Source organism: Musa acuminata, chromosome BXJ2-1 (genome assembly GCF_036884655.1).
Source record: "Musa acuminata AAA Group cultivar baxijiao chromosome BXJ2-1, Cavendish_Baxijiao_AAA, whole genome shotgun sequence".
NCBI classification, from domain to species: domain Eukaryota; kingdom Viridiplantae; phylum Streptophyta; class Magnoliopsida; order Zingiberales; family Musaceae; genus Musa; species Musa acuminata.
Window position 1 is genome coordinate 12,651,714 of NC_088338.1, and position 18,129 is coordinate 12,669,842.

The 18,129-nt window shown below is 36.0% G+C and overlaps 2 protein-coding genes and 1 long non-coding RNA gene across 5 annotated transcripts; 2 read left to right on the forward strand and 1 right to left on the reverse strand.

The window, feature by feature from the left end:
- Positions 1–79: 79 nt before the first annotated feature.
- On the reverse strand, positions 80–7,176 carry LOC135580803 (uncharacterized). Of its 2 annotated transcripts, none has more exons than XM_065093531.1 (7): positions 6,630–7,176; positions 4,290–4,349; positions 3,848–4,096; positions 3,650–3,726; positions 1,189–1,265; positions 948–1,080; positions 80–868 (listed from the first exon to the last, which is right to left on the reverse strand). In XM_065093531.1, exons 1-7 carry the CDS (start codon positions 7,036–7,038, stop codon positions 713–715), a joined length of 1,161 nt encoding a protein of 386 aa, XP_064949603.1. In that variant the 5' UTR covers positions 7,039–7,176; the 3' UTR covers positions 80–712. The 2 variants fall into 2 exon arrangements, with proteins under 2 accessions (XP_064949603.1, XP_064949604.1); XM_065093532.1 differs by having other exon boundaries at positions 732–868; positions 948–1,103.
- A 22-nt stretch (positions 7,177–7,198) lies between these two features.
- LOC135598970 (uncharacterized) lies at positions 7,199–10,417 on the forward strand. The gene is made up of 3 exons (XR_010481751.1): positions 7,199–7,337; positions 7,591–7,790; positions 9,684–10,417. It is a non-coding gene; the product is annotated as an uncharacterized LOC135598970 (long non-coding RNA).
- Positions 10,418–11,193: 776 nt separating this feature from the next.
- LOC103998066 (phosphoglycerate kinase, cytosolic) lies at positions 11,194–15,392 on the forward strand. 2 transcript variants are annotated; one of them, XM_065093533.1, is made up of 7 exons: positions 11,194–11,333; positions 11,442–11,681; positions 13,303–13,380; positions 13,463–13,723; positions 13,965–14,282; positions 14,722–14,880; positions 14,969–15,392. In XM_065093533.1, exons 2-7 carry the CDS (start codon positions 11,487–11,489, stop codon positions 15,161–15,163), a joined length of 1,206 nt encoding a protein of 401 aa, XP_064949605.1. In that variant the 5' UTR covers positions 11,194–11,333; positions 11,442–11,486; the 3' UTR covers positions 15,164–15,392. The 2 variants fall into 2 exon arrangements, with proteins under 2 accessions (XP_064949605.1, XP_009417729.2); XM_009419454.3 differs by having other exon boundaries at positions 11,485–11,681.
- The last annotated feature ends 2,737 nt before the right edge of the window (positions 15,393–18,129 follow it).

Here is an 18,129-nt window from a genome sequence, read left to right on the forward strand (position 1 = left end):
AGGTAATAGAGAAATCATCTTTAACTACAATGTCCATTCTGTTTCAAGAAACACTAATCAAACAAGCAAGAACTTCACGTGCATCTCCTGAACATCAACCATTTCATCTTTTAAGGGGAAGAAAAAGGTTGCTACAGCAAGTTATAGAGATGGAAACAAGAGAGAAGGAACAACAATGGTGAAGAGGCATCACAGTCTGCAAACGTGAAGTCTTCTGACAGAACCAGATACATTTCTCTGCTGATTATTACATGAAAGAATAAGTCATCAGAGTTTTCTTTAATCGCATATCAAGTAAAGAATACAGACTATTTTGCACTATTTTCTTTCTGCAGGGGTCGCTGAATCGACATGAGCTACTTGAGTTTGTAACAAGTTACAATGTCTGGCACTGAGACCATCTTCCATGAGGAACTGATTACCTGATCTGTGATGGAGTTCTGGAGTATCGTCAAAGTTGGGTGGACTGTAGCCAGTAAAACTTGTTTAGCTTATCAACAATCTTATCGGCATCATTTGTCGTATCATTTGATGACAGCCAACTTTATGAGATACAGAGGCCAGATGAAGTACAGCAGCTCTGTGGAACTTTGTTGATTAGCATGATGTGCTTCCACCAGAATTGACAAGAGAGATCATCACTTGAAGCTAAATCCAACAGTTCTACTGCAAGTGGCTTATGAAGATCACCTATGTAGTGAAATTTCCGCCGTCAATTACCAGAAGACATGGCTTCTTCAATCCTCCTGATGACCACACCAAGGCTATGGCCGCTTTCTAGAGCTTTAACTGCAGCTTTATGTGCATTCTTGTGCCACTTTAGAAGGTTGTATGATTGCATAACAGACCGCCGTGCTTGGTTTGACATCTGCAAGGCTAGAGTTAGTATGTAAAAGGAAATTATACTTTAATGAAGTGTAACAAAATGCTAATGCCTAATGTACCACCTGCATGACAGTCAGCGGAGGTCGTAGGAGAACACACAAACTTCTGAACAAGTTCTCATCATTTTCTCCACCTTCAGCTTCCCCATAAACAAGAGCTTCAGCTGCGATTCCAGCAAAAAGTACCATGCAGTACCTACACATTGACATGCATACGGACTATTCTAAGAAAACGATTTATATGCCAATCAAATATTGAATGTTCGTTTAGGAAAATTCCAACAATGGTAATTACCAAGAATACCTGTCAAATGCAGTGCTACTAAGACGACCTTCTGCAAGCTCGTTATCCAGCTTTTCATCCCAAAACTGAGTCCCTGCCTAATTTTATCATAAAATTCATTTGAAGGAAAAATTTAGTATAAAAGAAAGACATTAACAAAAAGTACAAACCATTTTTAAAAGGTGTAAATAAGTTGCTAATGGAGAACTAACTCAACTGATAGGTATATCTATTAGAACAAGGAATCAAGCTTTAATTTAAGGAGACAGGTTCAGAAACAAAATCCAGATAAAACTGGAATGTGATGAGATCAATAATCAGATAGGAATAGTTTTAACAAAAATTCTTTCATTTCTCTGCTGCATGCATGCATAATTGTCAATTATTCTGTAAAAAACCATATGATTAACTTAACAGCTAGCAATGAAGTTGCTTCATAGTACACGCCACAGTTGCAGAGATAGGTCAAGATATGGGTTTTAACCAGATAACTGTTTGGGAACAATGACAATGTAGTGAAGCTGTTAATAAGAGAATAGAACCCACTAAAATGAAACCTATGTTCTAGTTAAAAGAAGGATTTTTCAGATGATTGATCTTTCAAATGTAAAGTTTCATAATTATCTAAATTTACTGGCTTCCTATTTTAAGTCTATGAAGCACAGATATCCACACGAATACACAATTAGAAATCATGAAAGTTAAACATGTAGCAAGTTCATTATATAAAAACTACCTTTGGCAAGACAGTACCATAAAATGTAGAGGATATTGCAAGAACTTATGATAAATAAATTAAAATAAAATCAATTGTATTTGCACTTAATAACCTAGTACTCAATACAAACTATACAAAATATTAAATAAAATATATATTCATCTCATCCACAAGAAAAGAGATCCAAAATTGACTAATTTTTCACCATAATGAAAAGATTTAACTTCCAAAAAAATAAATGTCTCCACAAGAAGTATTTATGCGGTATTACTTATGTGTCTCAAAAGTATCTGACACACACAGCTTAAAGCATCTGAGTCATAAATAGATCTGAAAGAAAAAAAGAAAAAAAAAAAGGAATCTGGTGGTTTGCAACTTGTCCTCTGTTAAAGATTGTCCCTGAAGATGTCTCAAGAACATAACTGGAAAGTGACGGAGATGGGGTGGAGGAGATAGGTAAAAAGAAGGAAGGCAGATGTTTGTCTGTGGAGAGGAAGAGACAAAAATGAAATTATTTTTTATTTACCTGGTCATGGTTAAATTGTTCTGCGACACAATTCTAGGCCAAGCAGGTTAATCCTTATAAAGACCAGTGCTTTGAGATTTACCTCAATCATAACATAAAGAACCATCACCATATGATATATCTAATGCTCAGTATTTCCTTAAATTGGGCTCTTGATACTTATATTATTTCTGTGAGCAACGTTATCTATCAGTTTACACTCCTGGCCTCAAGTAAGTATTGCCTCATCAGTTGTCATAGTCATTAATGCACCTTATGTCCCTTGACAAGCCTCACTCTGATAGAATCACAAAAAGGAAACATATTTTGCCTAGGTAAGAGCATACTAATTTGTGAAGACTAACTTGAAAGACTAACACAAGCAATGTAACTTTGCGAGCAACTTGTTTCAGCTGGTTTAATTCAGATGTTGCTGAACAATTTAGAATGATAATGCAAAGTTTGCTTTGCATCATGTCCATTTTCATGTATTTCATAAACAAGGAAATAATGCATTTTCATGTATTGCATCATTTCCATTTTCATCTGTTTTGTTTCCGATAATGGAAATAAAAACAAATTTATGGTAATAGAGAAGAAAAAGGGATGAGGGGAATAGATTATTTGCCAGGGAAGAAGGCATATAAATCTCATGGATCATCTTTTGAGTTTGTTTTATAATTTTTAGGAGTAATATCCCAAAATTGTATATATGACCAACATAACAGAATTAAGAAGACAAAACACAACAATAATTACCAAGGGAGTTTCATCTCTTGAATTCAGAACTTTTATTTCCAAAAGGAAAAATAGCGACTGAAATGATCATATATAACAGGAAATATAACCACAAAACCTAAATAAAACTATATATGCCCACATATTCAAATGGTATGACAAGAATTACAGGGATCAGGTACAAGGTCTGGAGTATGCTTGACACCATCACTTAGCAATTTAAACTATCAAACACACCATTTATCTACCTATGGCTTCACTTCATTAAATACTTGATCCAGGTATAATTGTTTAGCTTGTTGACTCTTTAAACATTTGCTGTTAATAAATGATTAGCAGCAAGCCACTGTATTTGGACTACAGTTCACGAATTGAAGAAGCTAAAATGAATTCCTAAAAGAAACAGTATCAAGAGTGAGAAAGTGGAAAATTATTTCACAAACAATGATGCACAAGTATCTCAGCATTGTGTTACAGGAGTAGAAGGAAAATTGTTCAAATAAGAAACATTATTAGCATACCTGTCCCTGGATACCCATTTGCATGGCAACAATTGGGTCCAAAATCACCCCTCGAATGGGGCAACCCATGAAGTATGCTGTAAGTTACAGACATCAAGTTATTGGATTTAAATTAGAGAAAAAAAAAGAAACTGATAATTCTAATTCAGCTCTTAAAATAATTAAGAAATTCAAATATAAAGATAGTATAAGAATCACCAGTAAGTAGATGTCCTGCTTCATGGACAAGTACTCGACGTTTATATGGTGGCCAAAAACACTGGATCTGAGCAAGACAAGTGCCACCTAGAAAAATTGCATCAAACATCCCTAAAGCCAGTATTGTAGCTAAGTTAGGTCGTATGTCTACGCCTTGCGAAAGCAGAAAAGATACACCTCCAAGGAATCCAATCAACAAAAGCCTGGAGCTTCCAGAAATGCCCCATTTCTTTGGTGCAAGATTAGAAGCTGAAAAACACCAAATAAGCTTTTTAGAGCCCCTGAATTTGAGCAAGCAGTGGCAGAAGTTCTATAGAAAACTTACTAAAAAAGCAACTGCAATAAGGGATGTTCTCCAGTAAAATATCAAGCTTACAAGAGTAAAGTACTAATGAAAAAGCAAAAGTGTCAAATAACAAAATATCCTAAAGAAATGTTTAACCTTCCAAACCAGTCGATTCCTTTAGAACTGTCGGTGTCACCTCTCTTGGTCCCTCTAAAACTGCATACAACAGATGGATAAGTAAGAAGATTCTTTATAAGTTCAAAAGTTAAAAATAAAAGGCTTTAGCAATGTGTATTCAGGGAAAGAGAATCCTCAGGACAAGATGAAGCCTCTCTCAAGAAACTAAAGCAAATAAGCATGACAATGGAGTGTCTCACAAGGTGACAATTGAATTCTAGGACAACTGTCATTTCCATATATTGCACAGGACTGGTAGTTGATAAGTGGCACATGCCTTTTCCATCGTTGAATGAATATATTCACTCTGGCTTCAAGCAAACATTAGATAAATTTAAATGAGCTCACAACCTTGATTTTTGAACAGAACAACTACTTCAGACAACAGACATACCTCAAACTCCAAGGGCTTAGTCAATACTCAATAGTACCATTAGGTACAGCCTAAAAGTCATCAAACAGTCATTTTCTTCAGTGCATGCCACAAGATATATGAAGTGATATTTCAAGTGCTCTCGACATATTATAGAAGAGCATGAAATTATACTTTGCTCTAAACTCCAATCAAGGGTGTAACTGGCACAGAATGTGTTGGCCAAGGGTCATACAGGCCTGACTCCGCCAAAAAGACCCTGTGCCCAAAACTCATCTGTCTTTCAAACAGGAAAGCAACATGGAACCAGAATAAGTTTTCTCTGTTCAGCGAGTCTATCTTCCATATATTCCAGAAAGCCCAGTAACACGACACCATGTGTTTTTCTACCTCTGTATCTTTCCTACATGTTCACAATATTAAATTAAAGATTTATTTTGAAACCACATAAAAAAAATCATTATAACTTGTATGCACAACATTACCAGGTTTTTGCCCTTTTAGTTTTTAGATTCCTGAGGACCCATCACACTCATCTTGTTTCCAGTAAAATGATCTCATTGACAGGTTTCTTCTTGTCTTCAACATCTGGCCAATAATATAGCATTAACAACTTAAAAGTTTGTCTAGAAATTCCTAAACGGAGTTCCAATTTTGGATATAACCAAAAGAGAGGAACAACTATTTTAAAAACTGAACCCAATCACAGGAGACAAAAAAGTATGATGAGTGCTAGGAATAAAATAAGTGGTCCAATTGCTAAAGAGGGTAAGAAATTAGTTTTTATCCAATGTGTATAACACGATCACCAGTAAAAAGTTCATGAGCAAACGAGAGATAGAACACCAACCAAAATGGTAAAATAAAACAGAATAGGAACATGGAGATTGATGTGATATCCTACTAGTCCCAAATTGCAAAAATAATTATATGTCTTCAACTAATGTCTAATAATATAAACTTAATTGTCGGCAGCTCATAACTTAAGCTAGTTTAGGGCTCGTAATGGACCGACTGCAAGCTCGTCCATCTAAATACCTTCGTGGCACAATTGCTTGTAAAGCCTAGCTCAGTTTAGGTCCAAGACAGAAAAAATTAAAAATAACTTCACCCAGATAATATAAAAAACCATATTTGAATTAATTTTAATGTCTCTTACAAAATGGGCATATTAATGCCTTTTTTTTTTTCCATGTGCTTCTCTCATGTTTTCACCAAATTCCCATCATCAGGATACAGAATCTATTGAAATAAGTGCTTAGCTTGAACCATGCCCTAGAATAAAAGGAATCGTGTGAAAGAATGAAGAAACACCTTTGAGAGGATGTGGGTGGATAAATGTATGATCCAAGTAGGTAGCACCAACAGTATATGACATGAAAGGAAATAAGTAAGCAAGTGCACAAATCACTGGATTACAAAAACTCAGAGATGGGCATTCAGTGGCTACCATATCATGAAATGCATATTATTCAAATTTAAAGTGTGAAAGAGCAACACTAGACCTGAAGGCTGAACTATCTACAAAAAGGAGTTTTTTATATTACCTAACACAGAAATGCACAACTATTAGTAAGCAAACTATATTCTTCCTGTCTGTTTCTTCCAATAAGAGAGTACAACTTCTTATCACACTATGGTAGTAGCAATTTTGATTGATTTCTTTGGATAACAATGGCCCCTTCTGTTTCTTCTTTGCTCATACTCGAGCGGATCTCTAACCCGTAATTTACATGATCAAACACCAAGTTGAACTTCAATGTAGATCACCAGCCTTCACTATGACTGATCCTTTCAAGTGCTTGCGAGGAAAAGCGGGAAAAACAAGCAAAGGATCAATTAAAGCAGCAAAAAATCATTATAATTACTCAAGTCAAACAACTTCATGAAGGAAGAACATGTACATATATATAAAAAGAGTAATTTTGAAGAAATCTTCAGAATACCAATGTTCTTAAATTTCCCAAAATTAGGCAAGAACCCGCGGTCCTGAAGGAATGCGTAGGCGCTGCCGACGAGGCGCATGTCATCGGCGTTCAAGCAGGCGTCTAGCACCTCCCAGTCCCTTGCCGTCCTTGGGTAATCAGCGGGCACATACGAAACCGAATCGACCGAGGACTCCTCCGCCGGAAGAGGCTCCAGCTCCATGGACCTCAAGAACCGGAGAGCGCGGGCGAGGTCCTTCTCACGCAGGGCGTCCTCGTACTCTCTCCACTCCTTGAGGGCTTTGATCGGGAGCAGGGTAGGGTTTCTTCGGAAGGTGGAGGGCTTCCGAATCGGGAGCGAGATCTTGGTTAGGGCAACGGAGCGACGAAGCATCGGGGAGAGGGAAGGGAACGCAGAAGGCGAAGCCATGAGCGATCAAAGAGAGATTTTTTGTGTGTCGAGTGATCGACTTTGGTCCACTTAAAAGACTCCAACAGCGTCTCTGCATCAGACGGACATGATTGACGCTTCAGGTTTGCCGAGACACTATAAATTCCCCTTCGCCAAAAGAGCCTCTTTTTGCCTTTCCCAGACCTCCTAACCCTTCCAAATGCTAAAAGCCTCTCCTTTTGTGCTGAGTCGTTCTAATTCTCGTCTCCCGCTCCCCTTCAATAAACTTCACGATCATCGTCGTCGTCTTCAGTGCTGTTGAGTTTGAGCATCTAAAGGTGAAACTCTTGTGTCCTGTTGTTTGATACTTCCTCAGGACCTGGTGAACTCCTTCAACTGTCTTGGCAATCTGATGGATTGCATTGTAATGCCGCAATTTCTTTTGCCTTCTTGGATAACCTTACGATATGCATCAATGAACTTGTCATTTCATTTCCGGTTCTGCTGAGATTGGCCAATCTTTTTCTGTACCGATTAACAGACACTGGGACTTCCATGGTTCATTTATACTCGCTTCTTTGTTCCTCTCAGGGATCATCAAGTGGGATGGCTACTAAAAGTGAAATAGGCCTGGTAATGGTACCATCACTGCAACTATTTCTGAACTATGGCTCGTCTTGATGACTAGAGAAAGGAAATGATGCCTCTGTTAGGGTTATTTAAGTTCCTTCTGATAAAGGAAATGATGACTGTTCATGAACTACTAGTCTTGAGAAGTAAATTCAAACCTAGTAAGTTTCATATTGCTCAAAATATATCATGAATCTTGCACCATTAATGATTATCATGGGTTACTACTATATATATAGCCAAAGTAAATTCACAAGGCTTTAGAACATCTACATATGTAATTTGGATTTTGTTGATATTATGTATATGTAATTTTGTGAATATTTGCCACTGTGTGAGTGATTTTTATGCTTCTTATGAGTTTCAATGTGACAATACAGAAGATCTATGTTATACAAGATACACAAAGCATATGAAAATATACATGGACTGGTTGATGTGTCTATGCATGCCCTACTTTCCCGCAATTTCTTGTCACCCTACTCAAATATCATTTATAGATTTTCAACAATAGCAAACGTCTGCTGGAAGTCTGCAATTACATTTATTTGAAGATTATAATGACTACAATTATAGGTTGAATTGCTCTTAGTATAGAGTTCTTGGTTGAATCATCATTTTTATGTGATACGATAATGGAAGTTCGTAAGGAATAAAGATATCTGGAATGGGCCTTACAATGTGGTTTAAAATACTATATTAACCATTCCTATGTATGATCTTTGCATATATACAAGATATGATAGATGGGGTGCGGCTAGAATGATGAACCAACAATCCTATTTGTTGCAGCTATCAAGTGCCCACTGTTTGGGGAAGTCAAGAACTCAAAGTGACTATTCTGCTTTTCTGAGATGCATCATTCTTTAACATTCTATATAAAGTGATTAATATTCAGACTGAACATTCCTAGGATTGCTATAGAACTCATCTGCCACTTGATAAACATGTTTGACATATAAAATTTCTTAGACAGATGAATACCTTAATATTCTAAGGATTGATCTAGACAACATCTTCTACTGCAGGAAAATAGTGTAATGTCCTGTACCATGTATGGTTTATTACTTTATTTTGCAAACAAAATTTTATCTTATGTGGCAATTTTGTTGCATAGATGGTTTGAATCTTCCTTATTTTGGGCCTCATGGACAGAGACTACCACATTTGAAATAAATTTGACTTTATATTGTTTATACATACATTATCCTAAAAGCACGTGTAAGTTTCTTGCAAGTGACTTGAGCTAGATTTACAAGGTGTGTAAATTTGTACCAACTAAGCATGCTTAGAAATAATGTTACAAGTAAATCAGTTATCGGCTCTGTCTACCTATGCAAGCTGACAAACAAGCAAGAATCTAATGGATAATGGAACATTTGACTGATGCTTAACTCTCAAGCAGTTTCAGCTCTTAGGAAGATGCAGCATCATGGTTTTACTTTAAAATCCTTCTGATTGGTAGTTTGTCAATCTTGATCATGTTGCTATCAGCTACTCTGGGCTGTTGAAATTGAATGAAAGCTTAAACAAATAACATGTACTTAGTAATACAAATATGTAATCGGCTTTGGATATGTACCTCTATCTAGATGAGAGTACTCAATTCTGATTCTGATACTGTATTATTGATTCCAAGAAAAAGTAGATTTTGGTTGTGGCACCTGTCTGAGCTGAACCAAATAACTTCACATTTCACTGCATAGTTTAAGCTCCATAAAGCAATTTACATTAAAATCAAATTCAGGATTAGTTATCATCAGACTGAGTGCAATTGCACTAACAAAAAATTTGCTCTGTTCAGATTTTATTTTTAGAAACAACTGGCTTTATATTCATGTGAGACTACAGTTATCTCCCTAATAGTTATAGAAAATGCTTCCAGAAATTGATGCGTTGTTATGATGTTTGAACATCAGTTTATGATGCTAGCAGTCAAATTAGTTCTCAAAAGTGCTGGAACACCCAAAAATAGTTTGGCATTTTTGTTTCCTGATGCATTTAGATTTTTTTCAGTGCGCTTATGAACTGAATCTCTCCTTACCTGATGGCAGTGTATCTGCACATCTTATACTGGCTTTACTAGCAGAAGAGCCAACTGGAAAGAATATAGTGCAATGGTTGATGAGTTTGAAGGGCTGAAACTTGGTATGATGAATTCATGTAGAGTTCCAAAATGTGACATTCAGAGTGCAGAATTCATGGCTGAATCTGTTGTGTTCGACGAGATAAAGAACTGGTCCTTGGTTTGTCTGGTTCCTCGAATCATTCTATATCCACACTGCAGATCAAAACTTGGAAGCATGCCAGTGAACGAGCTGAAGGCTGAAACCCTACAGAGCCGATCCTGGGATAGATTACCGGAAATACTCAGCTGCTTGGCTTACTGATTCCTCAAGAACAACACAAAAAGATTGAGTGGTTTCAGATACTTAGTAGGTTTTCCCTTTCTTTTCTTTTTTTCTCTTTTTTGCTTCAAACTCGAATTTGGCACCAAGTTGTTGTTTCATCCAAATGTATAGCATATCAGACCTTTCTAGCAAGTTCAGCACAAGAAAGATTATTACAATACAGCAGTACAAAACTTCCAAGTCCTTGACATGTCTGTATTGTGAGATGTAGATTTCTGGTGCCATTTCGTTTCTCATTTGCTAGGAATCCTTTATTGACTTTGGTTGCTTTCTGATTAGAGAACCACCATAGCTGTGCTGGTGTTGATCTCCTCAAAAATGGTTGTAGTTTGATCTCCCCAGATTCCTTGTATTGCTATTCCACATATCATATTTAATTGACAGGAAGTTCTTATGCCCTTACTAAAACAGTCTGTTCCATGTCTCAAGACTTCCTTCTCTTGTTGCTCCAAGTTGCATCCTGGTGTGTCATGTGTGGTTGACTTTTTGGTCAACCTCAAGAACTCTAAATCCAGAACAAAGAGAGAGAATTGAGTTCCTTCATATTATGAAAGAGAATTGACTTTTTAGTCTTCACAGAAATGGTTGAAGTTAGATCTTCCACATATTATATTAAACTGAGGGGAAGTTCTAATGCCCCCAGTGAAATAAGTCGTTCCATGTCTTAAGAATTCATTTCTTATTCCCCTAAGTTGAATTTTGGCATGTCATGTCTGTTGACTTTTTGGTCAACTCCCAAGAACTCCAAACCCAGAACAAAGGAAGAAAAGAGAGAATTGATTTACTCAATAATTCTGCCATGTCATGTAATCCTTCACAAAGCTTATTATTATTAATGGTAATATTTTTATTATCACTACTTTTAATGCTAATTTCTATATTATGAAATCAGGAGACGTCTTCTAGAACCGGTCACGGGCAGTCTCTGACATCCTATCCTAAATCAATCTTTTGATTACTCGTATAATGTACCTAACGACGTACCTACTTCGTGGTTGGTGTTCGTGTTGTGTTTAACGTGGGACCCAATTTAACCGGGTAATATGCTAGCTGGTAAACATAGTGTTCATTTCTTGGAGGTCACGAATGTGTTTATAATATATGGTGAGAATCTATGAGCACCGAGTCCACGCGCGCGTCCTGGGTCGTTCGATCCTCCTCCAATCATCAATCTCAACCGTCCACTTTGTGTGCCGGTGAAGAGGTCACGAAACCGACAAGGGACGAGAACATTCTCGACCCGGCAAAGCCCACGTTAGCACAGCACCGCTATATCGACGCCCTCCCCCGCCGGTAAACGCCTCCACAAGCCTTCGTCAATCGATTCGATTCGATCGCGAGTCTTCTCCTCTTTGTTCTATTTTTACTAATCGTTCTCCATCTGTTTGATCGGATCGTGAGATCCTCTTTCCTTGTTTTCTTTTCGGTGGTTAATTTTGTGGAGAAATGGCGACGAAGAGGAGTGTGGGTGATCTTAAGGAAGACGACCTCAAGGGAAAGAGGGTGTTCGTGAGGGTGGATCTCAACGTGCCGCTAGATGACAGTCAGAAGATCACCGATGACACCCGTGTCCGCGCCGCCGTGCCCACCATCAAATCCCTTATGGAGCACGGCGCCAGGGTCATCCTCTGCAGCCATCTGGTCATCCTCTACCCCTTGATCAGCTCATGTCACCCGATTCAGCGTCTTTTTTTTTGTCTCTGTCGTTAATAACATCTGATTGTTGTAGATCGTTTCTCTTTGTTGGCGCTTGATAGTTTGAGCTAAAGCTAGCAGCTAATGATCCTGCATGATTTTGTTTAGTTTTATTTATATGGAGATCTTCTCTTTCCTAATGTGGTCTCTGCATTTCTTCGCTTGTGATTTGATGTTAGCTTCTGGAAATATATACCTTCCTGATTTTATCGATATTTGTTTCATCTGGACGTGTAATATGTTTCGCATGCAATAGAATTTGATCCCTTTCGTGATACGATATTTTTAATTCTTAGAATGCGAGCCATTGTCATTTGAAAATTTGGATAATTCTGTTTTTACATCGTTTATTATTAGATTTACGTAGCTGAGTATGTAAATTTCTGTTAGCCTAATAGGATTTTAATTCCTATGGGAGGATAAACAAAAAAGAAAAGCTTCAATGTTGTATCTCAATATGGAATTTATTATGAAAAACATTGTTTTCCAGCGTGAATATATAGATACAAATGCTTAAGCTTTAGTATAAAAGCTACAAAAATAATAGAAATTTATGAATTGCATTGGATAAGAAAACAATGTGGTATTGATGGTGTATAAATTGATGACCATGGAAGCGTCATGTTTGAATTTTTTACACACGTTCTCTATTTTGCTATCGTTTTCTTTAAAGTTGCAGTAATCATGATATTAATACAATTGTTCAGGCTTTAGTATAAAAGCTAAAAATATAATTTCTGCATTATCACATTGCAACTTGTAATTAGCATTTAAGTATGATGCTTTTGAGTCAAATAAAAGAAACAATCCTAAGGAAAAGTGTCCAAAAACTGAGATACGATCTAGGAAGTTTTCCTATACTCATGGTTTCTTCAGATAACTTGCTCAATAAAAATTTGTTTACTGAATAATTTTTTTCTTTTAGCAGTTTCCCTTTGACTGCATTTCAGGCTAAGACTAAAGCTTGTCTTTTGCATTTCTTTTTATTCTACAATGGGCAGTGATACCATATTGTCTTAATATTCCATCCATACATCATTCTCGGAATATTCATGGCAAGATATATGCTTTTCTAAATCAAGCTAGGACCTCTCCTTCTGGTTGCTGCAATCAGCAAAATAGCATTAGGCAATCCTCAATAGCTGTTGTGGCTAACATTTTAGTAAGGTTCATTCATGAAGTACACATTAGGCATAGGATCCACATGTTTCTTACTGCAGATTACAGTATTTATAGTTCTCTAATATTCCCCCTGTGAGAAGAAGTTGGTTTCGTTATACTAATTTATTGTGCCATTTCTCACAAACTTTTACCTTTGTAGACTTTATTTACCATCACTTTAGCTTTCTGTTTTTGATGTTTTACATGTTCACTTTCCATGTTTGATGCAGTACTATATGATGATGTGCTTTTTTAAGTCACCATGTCACGTGCCCAACCAACATGCTCCAATGTTTGTGCAATTCATGCATTGTTTGTTCATTCAGATGTGAACTTATTTCAAACATGCTCCAATATTTCTATTTTCAGATCAATATGGAATTAATGGTGTGGTGTAATTTTTCAGGGCCGTCCTAAAGGTGTCACCCCAAAATACAGCCTGAAGCCTCTTGTGCCTAGGCTTTCTGAACTTCTTGGTGTTAATGTAGGTATTGGTGTTCTATTCAAGTCTTCACCAAATTTGGACTGAGTTACTTTTGGGATCTAATTACTTGGTACTTACATAGGTTGAGATGGCTAATGACTGTATCGGTGAGGAAGTTGAGAAGATGGTGGCTGCATTACCAGATGGAGGTGTTCTGCTTCTTGAGAATGTCAGATTTTACAAAGAAGAAGAAAAAAACGACCTAGGGTTTGCTAAGAAGCTAGCATCGCTAGCTGATCTCTATGTCAATGATGCGTTTGGCACAGCTCACCGGGCTCATGCTTCTACTGAGGGAGTGACCAAATTCTTGAAGCCAGCTGTTGCCGGCTATCTAATGCAGAAGGTATTCACTAATTTCATAATGTAGCTTTTTAATTGGTTATTTAAATTGTGTGCAATTACTTTGAAGAATGATTTTTATACTTATTGTGATTGGAAAATCCTGCTTATGTTTCTACTGAATATTAATAGTTTTCTTTAGTGTGAAAAAATTCATGTCAGATGGTTACTTTTCTTTTAAAATGTTTTTTGTTTATCAAACTATAGTACAAACTGGAGATAATCCCTCTTTTTTCCCCTCTCAGGAGCTTGATTATCTAGTTGGAGCTGTAGCAAACCCCAAGAGACCTTTTGCGGCCATTGTTGGAGGCTCTAAGGTTTCAACTAAAATTGGGGTGATGGAGTCATTGTTGGAGAAGGTAGATCTCCTCCTCCTTGGTGGAGGAATGATATTCACATTTTACAAGGCGCAGGGGTACTCAGTTGGATCGTCTCTTGTGGAGGAAGATAAGCTCAATCTGGCAACCTCACTTTTGGAGAAAGCCAAGTCTAAAGGGGTTTCTCTACTGTTGCCTACCGATGTCGTGGCAGCTGACAAGTTCGCTGCAGATGCAAATTGCATGGTTGGTCCACGTATGCCTTTTTGAATAAATTGAGCAAAATTTGACAATGCACAACCAACTAGCCATTCATGGTAGCGCCAAAAAGTGGTTAAAAACTCACCCTCTTATTTAGTTTCTAGTGGTTTTAGTTTATTTTGCAGACTTTTGTCTGTAAACTTTCTGGTAAAAGGAGATGGAGGTCATACTTTGACTAATGTCACTGATTGGGATTGAACCATTGATGCACTATCCAGGTGGAAGCTACAGTAATAGAGTGTCTAGTTCTCGTGCTGATGTAGATTAATAGGAAACTTGTTCACATGTTTGTCAGTTCGCTAAGACGTGATATAGGTTGAGAGACAAGGATGTTAGGTTCTTTAGCGAACATGGTTTCAGCAATATGATGACTTTGGCTATGCAGACCATAAATTATGTTTTGACATTGCTCTTGCATCGTCAGGTTGTTCCAGCTTCTGGCATCCCTGATGGCTGGATGGGTCTTGATATTGGTCCTGACTCCATCAAGGCATTCAGTGAATCTTTGGATACCACAAAGACCGTCATATGGAATGGACCCATGGGGGTGTTTGAATTTGAGAAGTTTGCAGTTGGAACCGAGGTAAATCAGTGTACCAGATACTTAGACCAAGACATCAAATCATGCATTTTGTTCATATATGAAGGGCACTTTTTATTTCATTGTTCAGGCAATTGCAAAGAAACTGGCAGACTTGAGTGCGGCTGGGGTCACAACCATCATCGGTGGTGGTGACTCAGTTGCTGCTGTAGAGAAAGCAGGTCTTGCTGATAAGATGAGCCACATTTCTACGGGAGGCGGTGCCAGCTTGGAGCTGCTAGAGGGCAAGTCTCTGCCGGGTGTTCTTGCTCTTGATGATGCCTGAACTCGACTAATCATCTTGCTAGAGTTGTTTTACGGTGTGTATCTCTAAATTTCTCCACAGTTTTGTAGATGTGTTTCAATAAATGTGTTTCCCTAGGAATTAGGGATGAACTGCCTATATAATCCAGTTTTCATGTCATAATCATGCAAATACTATTTGGCTAAGAAGCGTTTTATTTTCCACTCCTTAATATGTATTACATTAAGACCATGCACGAAGATTTTTTTTACTGTGCGTGCAACCACACACTTTGTTATTTCTCAAAGGGTGCTGATGACATATCTATTAGCATCTACCATGTAATGATCCATAAACCTTGTCTTTGGCACTGGAGGTAAGTTGTAGGAGTAAATTTCAGCACCCATATATGTAAAGTTATATAAAGTGAGAAGAGACTATTATTAGGTGCATTGTTTTTATTGGGCAAATACTCTGTTCAATATGTTTGCTAACAATTGTACTTTCATCTTATGGTGAGTTACATTTACTAGATTCAAACAATATGTTGCCACACTTGTTCCTTAAAAATATGGCAACTTAGATGTAATGAGACTAATGTCTCAGGGAAAATGTGCATTACAAAAATTCCAGTTGCATTATTCACATGAAGTAAGTACCTCCATCTCCAGCATTGTTTTGTATTAGGCTGTAGTATGCAACCCCAAATTCTAGAGCATGTACAGTTTTTGCATCTTAGTGGATATTAACACCAAAGTCTACATCTTAACATCGGTCTTCTAAATCAAATCCACACAGTAGAGCCTCATCCGAGAGAACCATGTGGAGAATAACAGTAGCTCTAGAAATATATTCAGTTCAGATATGTGATAGTCCGAGAGCTAAAAAGGTTTGGTATCCAACTTCACCTCACTGCCTGTCTGATCTTGGAGTTGGACTCTGTTAATAGTTGATGGGTTAGATTTAGATCCTGTGATAAAAGATAGAAAGACTGTATTGGAGCTGATATTTTTCTTTTAACAATGTCTTTAAATTCTAAGGAAGATTTCGATATATCATTTCTTACATCTCGATGGGAAGGAGTAACAGTCGATTTTGTTATGTTGAGAAATATCGTGATTGAAGTTTATTCTTTTATTATTGTTGAATTTTTAGGGTGTTGTTGAAGGGAGAATATATTTGTATTTTTAATATATATTTGAAAAAAAAAAGATTTGAGTCAATGCATAATTGTAAAATGCTTTAGTTGTCTGATAAATAATAAATGAAAATCACATCTTAAATGTGCATTGAATATTTTAGGATAAATTTATCATTTTAATATTATTATTTGAAAATAAATATATATTTTTATTTAAATTAATAGGTAAAAAATTATATATATATATATATATATATATATATATATGTGTGTGTGTGTGTGTGTGTGTGTGTGTGTGTGTGTGTGTGTGATCTTATAAAAAAATACTTATGTAATATAAAATAATTTTCAAAAATAAATAAATAAAATTTTTCATTGATTAGAAAATATTTTAAAAAACTATATTAGCATCCTATAAATATTAAAATACTAATTCTGTCGAATATTTTTAATATAATATTTAAGTCAGATATAATTTTTTTTTAAAATTAAATATTAAATTATATTAAATATTAAATCATTTAATTAAGGCACCATTTTATTCTTCTTCTTTGGATAAGAATGTGTATATTAAATACTTCTTTTTTTTTTGTGAAAACAAAGGTGTGTATTAAATTGAGGGAACATTACAAACTGAGCAATCAAAACATCAGCAATGTAGGATATGATCTGAAATCTGTGTGCCACAAATTTGAGATCTCTATAAACATGAATGACTTGAGAGATTCAAGCAGAAGATATTTCTGAGTGCCACAAACAGAATATTATAAAAAATATTCATAAAATTGAGATCTCTGGAAACATGAATGAGGATGACAACATCAAGGGAATCAATTAGAAGATAGATGTTCCTGAGTGCCACATACAGAATATTATTATCAAAGAAATACACGAAATTAATATTTCTAAATGAGAATGACAACCTCAAGGGAATCAAGTAGAATATGTTTCTGAGTACCACACAAACAGAATATTTTCAAAGATATTCATAAAATTGACATCTCTAGAAACATTAATGAGGATGACATCCTCAAGGGAATCAATTACAAGACAAAATTAACATCTGAATGACAACCTCAAGGGAATCAATTAGAGATAGAATGTCATCAAAAATATTCAGCTCCGAACAGTATATATTTTGTTTAAGATCTTGATATTGTTTTCTCAAGCAATGCTTGGAGCCATATTTGAAGCTCAACTTTCTCTCTCCTGTGTCTCCAACACCAACTATCATTTCCAATGGTGGTATAAAGATTCAATAGAGAAGACGCAGCTACTTCCAGTAGAGAGGGAGGGGGAGTTTGCATGGCCCCGAATGTTCCCGTTGATCAACTTGTTTGCTCGGATGTGATTTGGTAACTCGATGTCAACAACTTACTGAAGAGCAAATAATCCTAAATTTGTAACGATGATGATTATATTTTCTTCGAGTCATTTGGTGAATCCAAACTATTCGAGCTTCAAAATTAGATTTAAGCTTTGATTATTAATAAGTCCTCGCGAAGAACTTGACTTGCATTTTCTACATCCTTATTAATGATCGAGTCAAAATTATATAAGAAAATAATTGCATTGTAGGAAAGTTTTAAATTTTATCTAATAATTGTTTACATTTAAAACACTAGTTTAGTAATATTGTATTATTATACTTAGCCTTAGTTGAAAGATTAAAATATCATTTTTGTATATTTTAATATTTAAAATATTGATTAAGTATGATATGTTAGATCCCTTCTTATATGTTTTTTAATCTAAAATATTTATCAAAAATTAATTTTATTAAATTAAATTAATGAAGACAAATGTTGATAGTTCATAATGATAAATTTTTATAACGGTAATATGCCATAATCACTTAGGTCATATT